Below are 18,580 nucleotides of genomic sequence, written 5' to 3' on the forward strand. Positions count from 1 at the left end.
ATCCCACTCCAGCAACAGGGAACACTGTTTAATATGTTCTGGGGACACAGCACAGATGCTTCCCCCCACAAAAGCATTAGATTTCTTTCTGTGGGAAAAAGCCCCCAGCCTTGCTGGGGAAGGGAGCAGCTCTTCAGTTGGTAGGAGGGGGAGGCGGCAGGCTCCCAGGGCCGTCGGTAGGAAGCGGGGGCCTTAGCATTGGGGGCAAGGGTGTTGGGGGGTGCACCCCGGGGTTTGCAGGGTGAACACCAGGAGGCTGGGGGTGGACCCCAGGAGCTGGAGGATGGACCCCAGGAGCTGCTGGATGGACCCCAGGGGCTGCTGGGTGGATCCCTGGTGCCTGAGGATGGACCACTGGAGGCTGGGGGTGAACCCCTGGGGCCTGGGGGTGAACTGCAGCCGGTGGGTGTCCCCCTGGGCCCTGGGGATGAACTCCGGCAGATGGGGGAGGGTGGACCCCTGGGGCTGGGGGGTGGACCCCTGGGGCTGGTGGGTGGACCCCAGGAGTAGGGGGATGGACGCCTGGGGCTTGGGGATGGACCCCTGGGGCTTGGGGGTGGACCCCTGGAGCAGGAGGGTGGACACCTGGAGCAGGAGGGTGGACACCTGGAGCAGGGGGATGAACTCCAGAGGTCGCTGGATGAACCACTGGTGCTGGGGGATGGACCCCAGGTGCTGGAGGGTGGACAGCCGAGGCTGGAGGATGGACCACTGGAGCTGGGGGGTGGACCCCAGGAGCTGGTGGGGGCAGCTGGGGTGGTCCAGGGGGCCCTGAAGGTGCCGGCCCAGTGGGAGGCATAGGAGGCAGAGGCAGGCCTCCTGGCGGAGGTGGGGGCAGAGACTCGGGCAGTGGTGGCCGAGGAGGCAAACCATTCATCAGTGGGGGTGGGGGCCGCTTTACCCCTGGAGGCCCAGCAGGGAGGCTGGGGGGAGCTGGTGGCTTCTCCATCTTAAAGTGGAACTGGAGGAAGAACTGGAGAGAAATAGATGAAGAGGCTTAGCTGGGGCTGCCACAGGGGGGTGCCCAGGTCCATCCCGGGGCTTCAGGGGTGGGGGCAAGGCCCACCAGGGCAGCCTCCAAAGGCCCAATTGCCTTGAACCCAAGGCCAGGGGCAACTCACCTGCTTGGTTTCCCTGTTCCAGTGAGTCCAAAACTTGCCTTCAGCCTTATCAATCTCTCTGCTTGGCACCTGGGCAGGAAGCAGAGGAGAGGTAGGTTCTGGCTCCCCGGCACCAGGTGACTCCTGCCTCAGAGGCTTTTTATGAAAGGAGACAGGACCTGGCTTCCACCCCCAACTCCACAACCTGGAGAAGCCATGATGCATGCTGTTTCACTTATCATGGCCCCCATGCCATGAGGCCAGCACAGCTGTGTTGCCTGCTAACAACCCTGCAGGGGACAGACCCTAACTCTGGCCAGTGCCCCAGATCTGGACACTCAGTCTACCCTGGAGTCTCCACTTCTCAGGTGGGTGTGGTGAGGGGTCCTGGAGATCCCCAATCCCAACTGTCACCTTTCAACCCTTGCCTGCTGTATTCTTAGGCTCTGGATGTTCCTGGCCCCTAGGGTGGACAGTGGGGTGCGGCTACCTTGAAGGCAATGGTCTCATAGGGCTCGGCAGCCATCAGCAGGTACTGCCAACGCCTGTCCGGGGGCTCAATCCTCTGCTCGTAGGCGGACATGAAGCGGTGACGAGGTACAATACCCTCGGCGATCTCCGGGTAGTCAATCTGTGGGGACATGGCCAAGAGTGTGTTACTGGGGGCCCCTCAGCCTATGAGAGAGGGGGCTGGGGACGGACCTTGGCTCACCTGGAAGAGGAGACTCTGCTGGCCCATCTCTGTGTCCCTTTGCTTGGTCACTGTAATAGATGAGGGGGTCTCAGGTCTCGGCTGGTTCTTCCCCGAGGGGGCAGGACTCTGGGGTGGCTGAGCCGCTAGCAGGAGCTCCAGGCCCAGGAGCATAGCCACGGGCCTGAGGCCATGCCTTGCGCCCACCCGAGGCCTGCCTGCCTCAGTCTCTTCTCCAAGCCCCTCCAGAGGAGGCCACCCCACAGGGTGCTCAGCCTTCAGGTTCTGGGGACCACCTTGCTCCTCAGTGTCAGAGCAAGGCCAACCTGGACAAGGGCTAGGTTGTGTGGTGGGTTCCAGGGAGGCTCAGTAGGTTGGGCCTTGAGAGCAGCACTCAAAGGTGGTGGCCCTGTCCCTACTGGAACACGTGCCTCACTTCACCCAGCTCCAGGGCACCTACCTGCCCCTCTCCCAACCAGGGACAGAGACCACATGCCCTGTTATGGCCCCGAGGCCTCTAGCCCTCCTGCCATCATTCAAAAACCAGGCCTGCCCCAGGGCCTTTGCCCTGCTAGGTCCTGCCTAAAACACAATTTTATTAAGAAACTTTTGCTAAGAATGCTTGCTGGGTGGCTTTTCTTCTGTTCCACAAAAAAAAAAAAAAAAAAAAAAAAAAATCTTACAAGTTCTTTTTGCTCTGGGAGTATAGCAACAAAATTTTAAAATACAGGTCTTTATCCAACAGCTTATCCCCTGTTGCGGCTTGGAGCTGTGTGTGCCCCAGAGAAACATGCTCTTCAACGTCATCCATTCCTGTGGGTTTGCGCCCAATGTCAGTGGATCCTCCCATGAGGTTTCTTCAGTTTAGGTGTGGCCCAGCTCACCAAGGCTGGGTCTTCATCCTCTTAGTAGAATTCTTTATATGAGAATGAAATTCAGACAGAGACAGAGAGTGAAAGAAAGGGAGAGCCAGAGGGAGTAGAAAGCGAAGGTCACCTGAACCCAGAGAAGTGAGAGCCTCCAGGACACACTAGGACCAGGGCTTGCTGCAGGTCGTCACCCAGATGACGCCTCGGCCTGGGCCTCTGTTAGCCTCAAATCTGTGAGTGAATAAATCTCCACTGTTGAAGCTGACCCACAGCACACTATTTGTCTGAGCAGCCAAGGAAATGAAAACTCCTCTCAAGGGGTGACACTGGGGCTCTTCCTTGCTCCCGATTTTAAAGAGAAAGAGCTTCATGTAATTTTTCACCACTAAAAATGCTCAGGTACCTGTGACCAAGTTAAGGAGCTCCCCGCCTGGTCACTCAGCTTCTCGGTCCCCTCATCAGGAAATGAACTGGTGATCGGCACTGGCCCCAACCCTGCCTTCGTGGCCCGTGTCCAGGTAAGGAAAGCGTCACGGCTTTGGCGCTGCCTCTGCCCTGTGTGGTGTAGGAGGCACTCTCCATCACCTCTGGCCTGGTCAAAGCCCACCTCCTCCGGGAGGCCCTCGGCCAGCAGTTCCCCAGGACAGGGGGCACTTTCCTGTGCTGGCTTATACACCATGTGGGTGTGGTCACCTTCCCCAGAATGAGACTCCCCACACGTTCTCTTCCTGAGCCTGAGCCAGGGATTGGGTAGGCAGGCGCCAAGCCCCAGAGCTGTGGCCTTAGGCCACCCATAACTGTTCTGAGGCACAGCTCTATCTTTGGTGGAGAATACCTACTTCTCGGGAGAACTCTGAGAATCTGAGAGACATTTTCAGTGAAGTGCCTGCCATGTGTTGGAGCGTGAAATGTTTGCTCTCTTTGCAACCCCCATGTGGCAACTGCTTCCCTTAATGGTGGCAACCCACAGAATGGCAGGCAGACTCCATCTTCAGGAAGCTTCTAGATATGAACCAGCACTCCGATTTTATGTTTTATACATCTCCATTGCACTCCACACCCTTTTATATGCTCTATTTCCCTCACTGTGTTATCCTCTCAGAGTCCTAGGGATTCAACACCCTATTCAGGAATCTGTCAACGAAGAAGAAACCCAACAGCCATCTTCTCTGCCAAGGCTTCATGGAGTAAGGTGCTTCTCACAGACTATTCTCTCTCCCCACCCTGCCAGCTTCCCTCTTTCTTTTGGTGCAGTTAAGTGAATTTAAGCATGCAAAGCCAACGACCTGGGCTTCACCTTCAAAGGAAGGGAAGTGCTTCAGGCTGCCTGTCTGCCTGCCCACTGAGCTAACTTCCACTTGGAGCAGAAACCATTCCTGTGCACTCTGCTGTGTCCTGAACAGGAGAAAGCAGGAGGAAGTCTGGGCTTCACACAGTGCGGCCGGAGAACACTGCCTTTAGGAAAAGGGCATTTACAGCACAAAGACAGCGGGTGTAGGCCAGCTGGACAAGGAGGGGTATGTATCCATCCCAGCTCTGCCAGGAAAGGGGCCTTTGAGGGTCGGGGCACAGGCAAGCAAGAATCCCTCTGATAGGAAACAAAGGGAACAAGCCACAAGAGGACAAGGCAGAATTCTTCATGGCCAGGTGCGACAGCACCCCCCCACACCTCAACCCACCTCGCCAGAGGGGTGCTTATCGAGCCCAGTGGAAAAGTTCCTGGAAACAGCTGCAAGAGCCTGTGGGGTGGCTGTGGATCTGTTGGTGTGAATGCCAGAGGACAGCGGGTCCTGTGTGGGCCTGTGGTGGGAGGGCTCAGGGCAGTGCCAAAGAGCTCATTCATGAGCCGGGAGCAGCTGTGAGCTCCCTGCCACCCCTGGACAGACTTACCTTTGTAGCCCGGGCGGCCGATTTTCACAAACTTCTTCACCTCCACCTTGACCTTCTCTGGCGCCGGCTGGGCGGGGGCCTCCTTGGCTTCCTTGGCGGCTCGCCGGGCCCTGCAGGCAGAAAGGACATGGTGTAGCTGCTGCTTTCTCTCCACTCGGGTCCTCAAGTCCATGGCCCTAGGTGCTCGGTGCCAGCTCGTTGGCCAGCCCTGAGCTGACCTCAGTCCCTTAATTGAGCCCATTATGAGAGGTGAGGGGAGAAGACCCAGGGGGTTTATAGGGGATTCTGGGATTGGAGTGAAAGCAGGGTACGGATGGATATGGCACAGAGGTAAGGGACAGCTGCAAATAGCAGGCAGTGCCCTTTTCTGGTCACATTCCCATGGTCCCTTCTTGGTTCACATTCCCACCTCTTCTCTCTTATTCTCAAGCCCTTACTGCCATTGGACTGGGGTGGTGTCTGGTCCCTCTCCTCATTGCAGGCAATGCTGCAGTGCTTATCCCACTCGCCCTGGGCCCGGAGCTGAATGTCCCGAGGGGCTGTCCAGCTGCAGCCCATCTCTGAGCCACCAGCATGCAAAGCATGAGAGAGGCAAGCACCCATCCCAGTGCCCAAGGGTCTAGAGCTTTGAACAATTCAGAAAGGGCCTGAAGTACTCACAAGTTGGTCTGGTGCTTTTTCCCTTGAGTGTGTGCAAGGTAACTCCCCTGGAAAGGGAAAAGGAGACACAATTGCAGACAAAGTTAGTAGGGGAAAGGGGAGAAAGATATGACCAAGGCCAGCCTCAGACTGCAGGGCTCGAGTATCTAGAGGTGCCTGAACCCCAATGGTGTGATGCAGTAGACAAGGAAGTACTAAGAAAATAACAGACACACACACACAATCAAACTGAGTGGGGACTCGAGCTCCAGAGAATTTGCACAAAGTAGAAGGAAGTGCAAATAAAGCCAGAGATTGTTAATGTCTCAGAAATGCCAGGAGCCAGGATGATTAGAGAGTGATGCTCCTGAACACTGCAGGGGAAGCATAAATCAGTGGGACGGTGCACAGCTACTGGTGATATGGGGTAAAGGTGAAATGAACATGCCATATAACCAACAACTCCATTTTGATTATAACCCCTCATGCACAGGACGTATATCAGTGGGTCTCAACCAAGAGTGAGTCTGCTCCCCAGGGACACTCTGCAGTACCCAGAGACATTGGTCGTGAATGGCGGCTGGGGACTCCTGGCATCGATGGGGTGGAGGCCAGGGACGCTCAACATCCCATAGTGCCCAGGACACCCCCACCCCAAAGAACGACCCAGGCCCAAATGTCAGCTGAGCAGAGGGGGGAGGCACTGTAAAACAAGACTGGTCATTTCAGCTGTTTGTAATTGTGAACAAATGAGAAATAAACAAAATGTTTAACAACATGGAAACAGGTAAACAAAATCTATGTGTTCAATCAGTTTAAAGAAATGAACTACATCTTTGTCATCAGATTTGTAAAATACAAGGTAGAATGAAAAAAAAGCTGCTGAATGACATTTATCTGTTATTATTTATGAGAAACTTCTACAAAACACTTACGATAATATTAGCCGATCTTGGGTATATCTTTTGTTCACATTTATGGAAGTAATCCATAGAATAAAAAAAAAACGGACCAGAAAGAGACACAGTAAATCCACGAGAGTGGTGTGGCCTCTGGTGGTGGGGACAGAAGGGGTCTAAAGGGCTTATTGGTAGTGCAGAGTTTCTTTCTCAGCAATGTATGCTTTGAAATCAATACTGCAGCAACTTCACCATCAGGTCTGAGAGGGGGCTTTGTCCTCTTCTGTATTTTTAGTAACGTCTCAGAATGAAGAGCTACGGAGGGAGGAGGGGCTGTTCGTGCAAGGTGTCAGGGGCCAGCCCCAGAGTGAGGTGACAAGATTGTGGAGTCAGGCAGCGCCCGGGCTGGGAGAGACACACCTCGTTGTTGTGCAACGTCAGGCAGAGCTTGCACTCGTAGGAGCCCAGGTGGTTTTTCATAAAATATGGGTCCTGGAGAGGAGGGAAAAGACTATTAGACAGCCCAAAGCTGCCCAGAACACCCCCACCCCAGAGAGTGACCTTGCTCTGAATGGCAACATGCCAAGGCTACAAAACCCCATCCTGACAGCTCTGCCAAGTTAAAATAAAATGTTACTGTTTATAGCAGTTGGCTGCAATTTATACAAGACTGTGGCCCTCATCGCTTACTGGCAATTCTATATATCTCCGATCACTTTAAAAAACCTTTGCATATTGAACAGAAATATTCCCAATGCAGAGTCAATGATAATGGCTGATCTCTGGGATAAAATGGCTGCGAGCTGTTGCTCAGTCAGGTCCTCTGTATACATGAAAGGGTATAGAGTTTGGGGGGCTGGGCCACAAGCTCAGGGGCACCAGGGGGCTACAGGACCCCTCCGGAGCAGTGGGGATCCCACCACGGCCCTTGGTACAGTTCTGCTTCTGCAGCCCACCTTATTGATGTCGATGGTCTCCAGGGCCAGCTGCCGGAGGCGCTCACGGCGGTCCCGGTTGCTCTCTGAGGAGGAGGCCACGCCTCCACTCCCGGTCTTGCCCCCAGGTCGATGCTGGAAGTCCATGGTGAAGGTCTCAGGCCTTTAACCACTGAGGTGAGAAACCTGGGAAAGCAAAGGGAAGAGGATCTTAAGGTTCTGGAAGGTGGGGGAAGTCCCTGGGATGTCCCCTCGGCCTGGACACAGTATCCAGAGAGAAAGTAGAGCACATGGGGTAATAGATCACTTGGGCTCATGGTCTCTCAGCCCTGACACTCCACTCTCCCATCTGCTTCCTGTCTTTTCCAGGAAGTGAGGTCTACTGCAGGCCAGACTGCACCTAAGGCTCAAGACACACCTAACCTGCATCGCAATACTTTTCAGGGTGAGCAGGATGTCTCCAAGTGGTCTTGACGAAGTGGGGAGGAAACTCCTCCAGCCAGAGGAACACAAAGGCCCAGATCCCTGAAATGGCAACGAGGAGCCCTGAGAACTCCAAGTGGCCAGATATGGCTAGGAGTTTATAGGACAAGCTGGGGAGGACGAGACTAGACATTCTCACCTCCTCCAGGAAGCCTTCCCAGACTATGAATCCATAGTGTTCACGATCTTTTCTGAATTCCCTTTCTGGTAGGTTGTACTCACTCACTACAACTTGAATTCTGTTTCTCTGGCTCAGCTGTATGCTTCTTGGAGGGGGGAAGACATATGACTGAGAGTGGTCAGTAGCGGAATACCTGATCCCCAAAACCTGTGGTTACGGTACCTCACATGGCAAAGGGATTGTGCAGATGGGATTCAGTTATCCTGGAAGGGAGATTATCCTGGATTACCAGGTCATCGCAAACCCCAGCAATCAGCAACATCTAGCCGAAGTTAGCATAAACTCAGTCTCCGGAGTAGCCTCTCAACTCTATTTGAACTCTCTTAGCCACTGACATAGTTTGTTACATATCTTTTCTCCCTTTTGGTTAGGAAGATGTTGTCAATCCCACAGTGCTAGGGAGACTGTCCTGGAGATTATCCTGGATTAGCAGGTCATCACCAGGGTTCTTGTAAAAGGGAGGCAGAAGCCTCAGAGAAGGAGGTGGGATGATGGAGGAATAGATTGGAATGACAATGCAACTGTTAGCAAGGTACCACGAACCCAGGAAGGCCAGCGGCCTGTAGAAGTTGGGAAAGGTGAGGGAAGAAATCTCCCCTGTGCCTCTAGGAAGAATGCAATCCTGCTGACCCACTGTAGATTTCTGACCTCCACAACTGTTAAGATAATACATTTGCATTCTCTTAAGCCATCAAGCTTGTGTTAATTCATAAGCAGCAGAAGAGATGCAGGCACAGAGGTACAAGTGAGCTGCCTGCACCTGGGGCATGATCCCTCCCCACCCCTGCCCAGTTTCTATTTCCTTGATGAGTTTATGACTAATCTGTCATCTAGTGAAGCTAACTTTTCAATTGGCTGCAGAACCAAGGGTTACCTTAGTTGGAGGTTCGAACTCTTGCATTTCACAAAAGTCCATCTACAGTTGTGTAAAAAAGTCTGATAAGCAAACTCTGAAAGACAACCACCGTCAACCATGGCTATTATGTCACAAAGTAAAGAGTACTTCAACATGGTAAAGCATATATATGGTTTCAGAACCAGGACAGTCCCTTGCTCTGAGCATCTCTGTCTTGTCCTTCTCTGCACTTTCTGTGGGACCAGAGCAAGGGCACTGTGTCCCCTCTGGGGCCCATGGGCATCAGGTCCACTCTAAGTGACCATGATTCCTGCTGCCCAAACAGGTTACAGGTTCCTGTGGGGACCCTAAGGCCTGCACCTGCTGATGAATCCCCTTTCCCTGCAGGAGCCAGTGCCTTGGGCAAATCATGCGAAACCATAACTAGGGGGTATACACAGCAGTAGCCAGGGGAATACCAACACCTTAGCCCTCTCCCACTGTGGGAAGCCAGGGGCCATGATCTGTCTCTCCTGGGGGATCCTGAGAATATTCCAGGCCTCCCCTGGGAGATGACAACATCCACCTCCCCATGGTTGGTAGATTTCTGTCTTTATGTGAGCCCTGGAAATGGGGCAGGGGCTCCTGAGAGAGGGAAAATGCGCTGATCAAAATCCAGCACCTGACTCCCAGGTCAGGAGGCCAAGCCCCTGATTTTGAGGCTTGTTCTTGTGAGGCTTGTTTCTGTAGCAGAGAAGCTAAGTCTACCTACAGCTGTCTCTAGGAGTTGCTTCCAGAAAACCTTTTGTTGCTCAGATATAGCCTCTCTCTCTGAGTTAAACTCTACAGGTAAAATTGGGTTGTCCAGCCCCCTGCCATGCTCCGGACATGGCATCCGGGGACAAGGGTCTCCCTGGCACTGTAGGATTGACGACCCTTTCCTGATCAAAAGGGGAAAAATAAATTTAACAAAATGTGTCAGTGGCTAAGAGTTCAAATAGAGTTGAGAGGCTACTCTGGAGGCTAGTCTTATGCTAACTTCAGCTGGATATCATTGGTTGCTGGGGCTTGTGAGGCCCCAACCAGGACCATTCCTGTCGACCCTGGGGAACACATGGGGTTTTGTCTGAGATTTTGCAGGGATTTTGTGTACTGGGATTAGATTCCTGGGCCAGATGGTTCCTGGTATCTGGGGGTGGGGTAGGTGGGTTGCCTCTCCAGGAACATCGGCTGGCGGTTCCATCCCCCTATCCCATATTGTTGATGCCCCTTTCCAGCATGAATAAGTTAAAATGGGCATAGCCCAAATACCTCTAAAGACTGGGAGAAGGATCACAGGAGAAGGAGGAGTTATAACAGAGAAGACAGGATTTAACAAATGAGTACGACTGCTGAATCACTATACTGACATTTCTGTCAGTCTCCAGTGTCTTAGAGAAGCTAGAAGCAAAACCTAAAATTGTGGAACTGGAAACCACACCAAATCTGAACTCTGTTATAACCACTTGTTACAATGTACTTTGAAATATGTTGCTTTTCTGTATATATGTTACATTTCACAATAAAAACATTAAAACAAACTCAGCACCTGTAGCCTGGCCATCTCAGGAAGAGTACAGACCCAAACAATCTACTGGCCGGGTGGAAATCCCGAGAGGATGGGGGATTTGTCCCCTTTATCCATTGATGCACTCTGAGTACCCAGTTGGGCAGGCCTGCTGAGTGAGTCACCCAACATTTTTCTCTTCTCTTCAATGGCATTTATGATGAGGGAAAAAAGTATCATGAAAATTACTACCTCTCCCAGACTAGGCCCCCAGAATGAATGGGAACCCTCTTTTAGGGGTGCACTCCCCACACTGCAATCACTTCCGTGCACATTCCCTCTCGATCACATGTTCTTCCAGGGCAGCACCTCAGCCGGGTGGTTTTTTCGCTCCCAAAACATCTGGTCCTATGTCCTTCAGGACACACTAAAATTTCTGATGGAGAAAAGACTCAGAGAGGGCAGGAGATGTCCCCAAAGGACCTGCAGCTTAGCAGGACCAGAGCTCCTGAGCACCACTGCTGGTGGGAATGTAAAAGGGTGCAGCTGCTGTGGAAACAGTCTGGTGGTGCCTCAAAAAGTTAAACATAGGATTACCATAGGACCCAGTAACTCTGCTCCTACGTATGGAGAAGTGAAAACGTGCCCACGCAGAAATGTGTTTGGTAATATTCACAACAGGCCAAAGGACGAACCCTGAAGGTCCATTAGCAGCTGAGCAGATAAACTAAATGTGATATACACATACAACGTGATGTTATTTAGCTGTAAAAACGAGTATTTTGCTACATGCTACAACCTGGGCAAACCTCGAAAACACTTTTAAGTGGAAAAAAAAAAAACTCACATACGCCAAAGGTCACACACAGTATGACTCCACTTACACAAAATATTCAGAACAGGCAAAGCCTTGGACAGAATGTGGATGAATGACTGCCGAGTGGAGGGGAGTCGGAGGGACAGGGGAATTACTTAATGGGCATGGGGCATTGTGATTAGAGAGAGGGATGGTTCCACAGTACTGTGACTGCACTAAACGCCCCTGAATTGTACACTTTGACAAGGTTAACTCTTTGGCATGTGAATTGTACTTCAGTTGAAACAAAACAGCAATTTACAAAGCAAAAGTGAAAATAAACCAGGCACAAAAATAAATACTGTATGATCTCACTGGGACTCGGGTGGGGTAGGGAACAGAGAGTTAAGGCTTAAAATGTACAGAGTTCCTACTTCGGATGATGGAAACACTTTGGTGACGGACGGTGGTGATGACAGAACAACATCATGACCGTAGTCAACAGCACTGAAATCTATATTTGAATGTGGTTAAAAAGGTGTATGTTTTATGTTAGGCTGCATACATAACACTAGAATAAAAATTAAAAGTATATATATAAAGAACAGTAAATCCGTAGTTAAACTTTGGACCACAGTTAATAGTACAATCACAAAATGTGCTTTCATTAATTGTAAAAATGTACTCACCAAGCCAACTTGCTAATGATAAGGTGGGTATGTAGGAACCCTGTACTTTATGCATGATTCTTCTGTAAACTCACAACAGAGAGGAAAAAGCAAACAAGCCCCAAAGAAGTAATAACAGGATGACACAAAAAATTCAGTGGGAGTTCTATGCAAATAAAGTCTCTCACAAAGGAGAACAAAAAAGATTAAAAAAAAAAATGATAGTAGGAAAAAAGGAACTTAGATAAATTCCAAAGAGCGAGAAATGAAAAACAAACAGAACAAACACACAGGAGCTGCCTTTAAAAAAATATGAAAAATTACCCAAATAAATTTCCCAGGATTGAAAAAGGACCCAATTCCACAGACAGAAAGGACCCACACATCCACTGAATGCTCAGATCAACAAATAAAAAAAAAACCTCAATAAATGGTTCATGCAATTTTAGAACACCAAAGACAAAGGGAAAACTTAAGCTTCTACCTAATAGAAAGAAAACCGGTCATATATAAAAGATTAGAAAACAGAAAGGGATCAGACCTTTCAAGAATATTAAGAATTTAATACAAGCAATGCCTTCCACAATTCTGAATGAAAACAGATTTCAAATCTAGAATTTTATCCCCAGCCAAACTTCTGATTAAGTGTGAAGTCAAATAAAGCCATTCCCAGACGAAGACTGAACAAAAATTTACTTCTTTAGAAGCTACCACAGAATGAAGTGAGAGGAGGACAGAGTCATGTTTAAACAAAGAAAATTCTAGGACTATAGCTTTGCTGCAAGGCTACAAAGCAACCAGTACAATTTGGGCAGGTCTGAGAGGGGAGTCTCCAGGGGAAATATAGGAATCAACTTATTTGAGCTCATGGAAAATACAACTGATAGGAGAGTGAGATGTCAGGAGAGTGAGATGTGAGAACTTTGGAGGAAGAAACGGTAACAGGTACAAAGAAAACCAGGCAGAAATGCCTAGAGTGTATAATAATAGTGAAATGTACAAGGTACAATTTTAAAAATGTTTTTGCATGAGGAAGAACAAAGGAATGTCATTATTGCAGGGTACTGAAAATAGATGGTAATTAATATTTTAAAATGTAACCTTCTGTGTGAGACTAAAGCAAAAAATGTTTATTAATTACAAAATTTATATTTTGACTAGTGCATTTCCTAATATAACTTATGTAGATTGATTGATCGCCATAAGTGCTTAGACTCTCAGGTAGGACATGAGATTTTGCTGGTTTGTCCAGAGTGATGCCCCGATGAATCCCAGCGTGATTCGATCGTGAGTGGAAAAGTATCTGCAAAGCCCCCTTCGGGGAGTGGTGAGAACGGGGAGAAATTCAACTTCCCCAAGTTGAATTCTTGATATTCTCACAAGCAGAGTGGACAACCAAAGCTATAGGCAGAGCCCCCAGTCTTGGGGTTTGTTCACATGAAACTTAACCCCGCAAAGGATAGCTCAAGCCTACTTAAAATTTAGGCCTAAGAGTCACCCCCAAGAGAGTCTCTTTTGTTGCTCAGATGTGGCCCCTTTCTCCAGCCAACACAACGAGCAGTCTCACCACCCTAACCCTCTCTATGTGGGACGTGACTCCCAGGGGTGTGGACCTTCCTGGCAACGTGGGACAGAGATCTTGGAATGACTGGAGACTCAGCATCAAGGGATTAAGAAAAACCCTAGAACGAGCTCAGATTTAGCATCAAGGGATTGAGAAAACCTTCTCCACCAAAAGGGGGAAGAGGGAAATGAGACAAAGTGTCAATGGCTGAGAGATTCCAAACAGATTGGAGAGGTTATCCTGGAGGTTATTCTTATGCATCAAGTAGATATCATCTTGTTATTCAAGATGTAATGGAGAGGCTGGAGGGAACTGCCTGAAAATGTAGAGCTGTGTTCCAGTAGCCATGCTTCTTGAGGATGATTAAATAATGATACAGCTGTCACAATGGGACTGTGTGATTGTGAAAACCTTGTGTCTGATGTTCCTTTTATCTACCTTGTCAACAAAGGAGTAGAACATATGGAATAAAAATAAATAATAGGGGGAATAAATGCTAAAATAAATTTAGTTTAAATGCTAGTGATCAACGAAAGCAAGGGGTAAGGGGTATGGTAGGTATAATCTTTTTTATTTTCTTTCCTGTGTTCGTTTTATTTCTTTTTCTATTGTCTTTTTAGTTCTTTTTCTGAATTAATGCAAATGTTCTAAGAAATGAATATGCAACTAAGTGATGATATTGTGAATTACTGATTATGTATGTTGTTTTATTTTATTTTTAAATTAATAAATAAATTTTAAAAAAAAGAAAACCAGGCAAACAGGAAAACAAGGATTGATGAAAAAGTAATGGTAGACGAAAGAAGGCACGCCTTACAACGCATTAGCGACGAACCACACACATTTATAGTACTAGAAAATACAACTAAGGGTTTGACTAAAAGTTGCAATGTAATCGCAAGGTTTGGACGCAGATGTTGCAGCGCGTGGGAGAAGTCAGTTCTCACCAACTACGGTGGAAAAGCAGCAGACTGTGACTAAAACTGGTAAGTCCAGAAAGAAGTTAATTTATTTACCAAGACAGAGAACAGGGAGAACGGCTTTAAAAACATGAAAAGCGGCCTCTGAGGCCTGAGACTGCATGAAGGAGTAGGGGTTATAGTGCCCGATGAAAATACGGTAATTTCCTTAAATCTAGCACACTTTTCCGCAGAGTTCCTCCCAGGTTTTCCACCTGCCCTCAGGGACCACAGATCGGCGGTCACGGGCCATCAAACAATGACTACCTGGGCGATCAGGTAACCTCTGGGCTCATATGCAAAACGGGCCCGCTAACATTTCCTGGGTGCCCTCGGAAGGTATTCCACGCTCTCCCTGACACGACCTGATTTAATTTAGTAGCGGCAGTGATCGCCCACACCCCTCGTCTTACAGAGACGGAAACTGAGGTTCCCAGACGCGAAGCGACACCCCCTCCCCAAGGTCCCAAAGTCCGACAGCTAAAAGGCAAGTTTTGTCTCAGCAGAGGGCTCGCCACACCGCGGCCCCGCCGGGAGGGGACAGGGTCTGGGGCGTGTTGGCCTCGCCCCTCCTGGGGGCGGGACCCGGCCTCAGGCCCGCACAGTGAGCCCGAGGAAGACCGCTAGGCCGCTCGCTCCTCAGCTCGCGGCCTCCAGCCGCGCGGCCCGTCGCAGATGCCCCCTCCCACACGCGGAACCCTACAAGGAAGCCCAGGACCCAGAGCCCACCACCATCATCCACGCCGCTCCTCACCAGCGTCCGAGGGAGCACAAGCCGTCCCCGCTTTCAGTGGTCGCCACGACCTCACCCGCGCGCGCGTCGTAGGCTAAGAAAGCATTTCCGGGGGCAAGTGGGGCGGGTCCTGCCACGTGCGCATGCCCGGCTCGCCCGGCGGCTCGGGCGAACCGCTCGGAAAGCGCGGGAAGAGGGCGGGGCTGGGAGGCCTGGCTGGCAGCCGCAGTGCGCGTGCGCACAACTTTCAACGCCCTCCGGATTTGCTCCGCGTCGCGTGGGGGTCAGCCCTCCGGGCAGAGCCCGCTGAGAGTCCTTCCCGCCCGTACTCTCCGCTTTAGTGAAGGATGCTAGCAATCGTGGGGTGGACCTGATTCTGTTTTCACCCCAGGTCCAGTTTATTCTGTGACCTTGTAACGACCGTCCAAGTCCCCTATGCACCCCTCGCCTGCGGACCCCATCGCTACACTCAGGTAATCGACAGAGTGGCCGGCCAGGGAGTGCGCAGGCGCACTGGCTGTGGCAGCACTTCCGGTACTGTGCGTTGAGACCTTTTTGGCGCTGGCCGCAGGCGACGGACCGGGGTCCAGCGTTCTCCCTTCCGCGGCGCCATGCGCTACAACGAGAAGGAGCTGCAGGCGCTGTCGCGGCAGCCGGCCGAAATGGCGGCCGAGCTGGGCATGCGGGGCCCCAAGAAGGGCAGCGGTGAGCGGGGCCCGAGAAACTGGGGCGTTCGGCTTTCCGCATTTCGGGGGACCCGATTAACTGGATGGCTGGGCGCGGGGCTGGCCCCTGGGCCGCCCGCCCTGAGCCCGCTCTGTGCCCACAGTGGTGAAGCGACGGCTGGTGAAGCTAGTGGTAAATTTCCTCTTCTATTTCCGGACGGACGAAGCCGAGGTAGGGGCGCCGTCCGCGGAAAGGGGGAGGTCCCAGGAAGGCGGGAGCAGAAAGGGTGCGCGGGGTACAGTCTCTCGCCCCTCGGCCTCTTCACTCCCCCAGATCGTCTGACCCAGGGGTGCCGTGGTTTGCTGGTCGAAAACCATCTGTCTGCATCCTTTCCACCTGGAACCTGCCGCTCGGCTGGGGAGGGAGCCGAGGTCAGGGGAGGTACAAGCCTCCTGTGAAGTGGGGGCCCAGGTCCTGGCCTGCTCTCCGCATCTGCTCCTCTGTCTCCTCCAGCCCATCGGAGCCCTGTTATTGGAGCACTGCAGAGTCGCCAAGGAAGAGCCCAGCGTCTTCTCCATCAGTGAGTGGGGCCAGGGGACAAGGACTCCCCACCATCCCCTCCCCAGCCTGACACCACCTCTGTCCCGACACAAAGTCCTTTTTCTCAAGGTCGGCTCTCTGAGGCGCAGCCTCTCCCTTCAGGCTGGGCCTCCCCCCAGACTTTGCTCTCTCCCGAGGGCCCCAGGCTGCGGTCACTGGGGCTGATTGCATGCACCCAACCATCCTGGAGACTTCGTAGCAGCCTCCCAGAACTCCATTTGGACCTTGTCATTCTTTAGGGTTAAGCATTGCCCTCTTGGGGCGCTTGGGTGGTTATCTCCCTCAGTGTTTGGGTTTGTGCTGCCTCCTGAGAGGATTCTCCCCAGGCCATCTTCTTGAGGGTCTCACATGTGCAGGGACAGATGGAGTCTGGTACAGAAATACCCAGCCTAGTGTGTTTAGGGTTGGGGTTGGGTGTGGGCAGGAAAACTGCTGGAGGTGGGGACGTTGGAGCTGGCCTTCCTGGCGGATGAAGGCCCACGATCAGGGCCGTGGTGCTAGCGTCCAGTGTTACCAGTGCCCCAAAGGAAGCCTTTGTGTTCTGTTCATATCTTGAGAGTTAATGTGGAGAGCCCAGCAGTGTCAGGAAGGCCCAGGCTGGCTGTGGCATGTCATCCCAGGCCTTGCAACTTGGTTCACCTTGAGAACTGCCACGGGTCCCTGGAGCAGGAAGAAATGAGCCTGGGCTGGGGCTGGAGCCAGACGGCACATATGGACACTGGTAACAGAAGGCGGGGGCATGTGGCTGCTGGAATGGGGTGACCAGAGGCTGCTCCCTCTGCAGGTTTCATTGAGGACCCAGAAAGGAAGTATCACTTTGAGTGTTGCAGTGAGGAACAGTGTCAGCAGTGGACAGAGGCTTTGCGTCAGGCCAGGTGGGGTGCAGTGGGCAGCTTGAGGCGGGTGGGGGGCAGCGCAGCTCTGCAGAACAAGCCCCGTGAATGCACGTGGTTTCCTCCCCCAGCTACGAGTTCATGCGTAGAAGTTTGATCTTCTACAGGAACGAGATTCAGAAGATGACAGGCAAGGTGGGCAAAGGGCAGGCGGGCAGGAGTAGGCAGTGGTTGGGGTTGGCCTTCTGGTAAGGGCCCTGGGCTCACTGCTGCTCCCGACCACCCCATTCACCTTCCCAGGACCCCCTGGAGCAGTTCGGCATTTCCGAGGAAGCCCGGTTCCAGCTGAGCAGTTTGAAGGCATGAGCCCCCCCAAGACATGCACAGCCCTTGGCTCGTTTTGCCCTGGGCTGGGTTGTCAGGTTGGCCCAGTTTCCTGGCCAGGCTTGGATTTGTGATGGACTATTTTATACCCCCTGCCTTTCCCCTCCTTGGAAAGCCCAAGGCTGTGTGGGGATGGGCAGGGGCTAATTTTCTGGAGAAACACCCCAGCACTCTTCCCTCTCTCATGCCTTGGGACCACAGGACAGGGTTGGCACCTCACAGTGGGTGCAGTGAACTGCTGCTAGCATGCTGAAACAGACGTCCACATGATCGTTGAAGCTGGGCCCTTGGACCCCCTGGGAGGCAGGGTTGCACCCCTGGCCCCTCCAGTACCTCCACTGAGGGCCTAGCAGGCATCTGAAGGCTGGTGCTACCCTCCTGTGCCAGCCACACGTACGAAGTCAGAAGATGCTGTGAAGCACTTGGGGACGGCACATGCCCCAGCCGTTGGTGAATTCTACTCCTGCTGACAGGGCTGCCCCTACTGGGACTCTGGGTAGAGCTAGGGTGGGTTCCACCCCCTGCCGCCAGCTGGCATGCTGGCTGTGTTAAAATAAACATACCTCTTTTTCCATACTTTTCTTTCCACTGGACAGTGGTGAAATGAATGGAGCACACGTTACAGACCAGGAACTGGACCTACCACAGGGATGGAGGGAAGCCCTGTGGCCCTGGATGGGGCTCCAGGGCCTTGTGGGGCTTCTAGCGCTCCCAAGGGAAAATGAGGGTGGGGGACTGTGCGGTGGGCAGAATCCTGAGATGATCCCAAGGTCTGACTCCTGGGGCTTGTGGCTTCTAGCCAGTAGTGTGAATGTGAAGAAATTCTGCCAGTGTAATACAGGTCCCGTCAGCTTTTTTTTATTACTTAAGGGAGATTGTGTGGGGTTGGCCTGACCTAATCAGGTGAACTGCGAAAGTGTTCCAGGCCCTCCCTTGTCTGAGATCGGCCCCAGCTGCCCCTCCCCCCCCCCAGTAGAAAATGACTTCAACCCTAGGGAATTCTGTGTACATCTTGAGGAAGCTTGCAGGCAGGTCCTTCCCTCAGGCCTCTGATGTTTGCAGAGGGCCAGGGCAGAGGCCCAGGTGTGCGTGTGGCTCCAACCCACAGGAACTTGGGAACCTGGGCCCAGGTGTCCAACCCACTACTACTGCAGTAGTAGTGTTCCCAACTACTGCATTTGTGGTCATCTGGTAACATGGCACCAAGCTCATACACGGGGGTAAGGTGGGATGGGGGGGGAGGTCAGGGTCAGAGTCCCAGCAGGTTGGCCACAGGATGGGGCCCACCCCACACCTGACCTGGTTCCCA

General features: G+C 52.0%; 2 protein-coding genes across 2 annotated transcripts; one reads left to right on the top strand and one right to left on the bottom strand.

Annotated features, from left to right (window-relative positions):
• Positions 1-14: 14 nt before the first annotated feature.
• SF3A2 (splicing factor 3a subunit 2) lies at positions 15-15,299 on the bottom strand. The gene is made up of 9 exons (XM_077121255.1): positions 14,810-15,299; positions 7,045-7,209; positions 6,509-6,580; positions 5,211-5,257; positions 4,551-4,660; positions 1,813-1,862; positions 1,591-1,731; positions 1,122-1,190; positions 15-973 (listed from the first exon to the last, which is right to left on the bottom strand). Exons 2-9 carry the CDS (start codon positions 7,168-7,170, stop codon positions 134-136), a joined length of 1,455 nt encoding a protein of 484 aa, XP_076977370.1. The 5' UTR covers positions 7,171-7,209; positions 14,810-15,299; the 3' UTR covers positions 15-133.
• On the top strand, positions 15,025-17,847 carry PLEKHJ1 (pleckstrin homology domain containing J1). Its single transcript, XM_077121257.1, has 6 exons — positions 15,025-15,493; positions 15,618-15,685; positions 15,968-16,034; positions 16,839-16,929; positions 17,019-17,082; positions 17,188-17,847. The coding sequence occupies exons 1-6, from the start codon at positions 15,400-15,402 to the stop codon at positions 17,251-17,253; spliced, it is 450 nt and encodes a 149-aa protein (XP_076977372.1). The 5' UTR covers positions 15,025-15,399; the 3' UTR covers positions 17,254-17,847.
• The last annotated feature ends 733 nt before the right edge of the window (positions 17,848-18,580 follow it).

Source organism: Tamandua tetradactyla, chromosome 11, assembly GCF_023851605.1.
Source record: "Tamandua tetradactyla isolate mTamTet1 chromosome 11, mTamTet1.pri, whole genome shotgun sequence".
NCBI classification, from domain to species: Eukaryota; Metazoa; Chordata; class Mammalia; order Pilosa; family Myrmecophagidae; genus Tamandua; species Tamandua tetradactyla.

Bases quoted from the DNA above. Each gene is read 5' to 3' on its own strand.
- SF3A2 (XM_077121255.1), bottom strand. From the start codon at position 7,170: ATGGACTTCCAGCATCGACCTGGGGGCAAGACCGGGAGTGGAGGCGTG. The intron at 1,863-4,550 runs GTAAGTCTGTCC...CATCTATTACAG, and splicing joins CGGCCGCCCGGGCTACAAAG to TGACCAAGCAAAGGGACACA. The intron at 1,732-1,812 runs GTGAGCCAAGGT...ATGTCCCCACAG, and splicing joins AGCAGAGTCTCCTCTTCCAG to ATTGACTACCCGGAGATCGC.
- PLEKHJ1 (XM_077121257.1), top strand. From the start codon at position 15,400: ATGCGCTACAACGAGAAGGAGCTGCAGGCGCTGTCGCGGCAGCCGGCC. The intron at 16,035-16,838 runs GTGAGTGGGGCC...CTCCCTCTGCAG, and splicing joins GCCCAGCGTCTTCTCCATCA to GTTTCATTGAGGACCCAGAA. The intron at 16,930-17,018 runs GTGGGGTGCAGT...TTCCTCCCCCAG, and splicing joins GAGGCTTTGCGTCAGGCCAG to CTACGAGTTCATGCGTAGAA.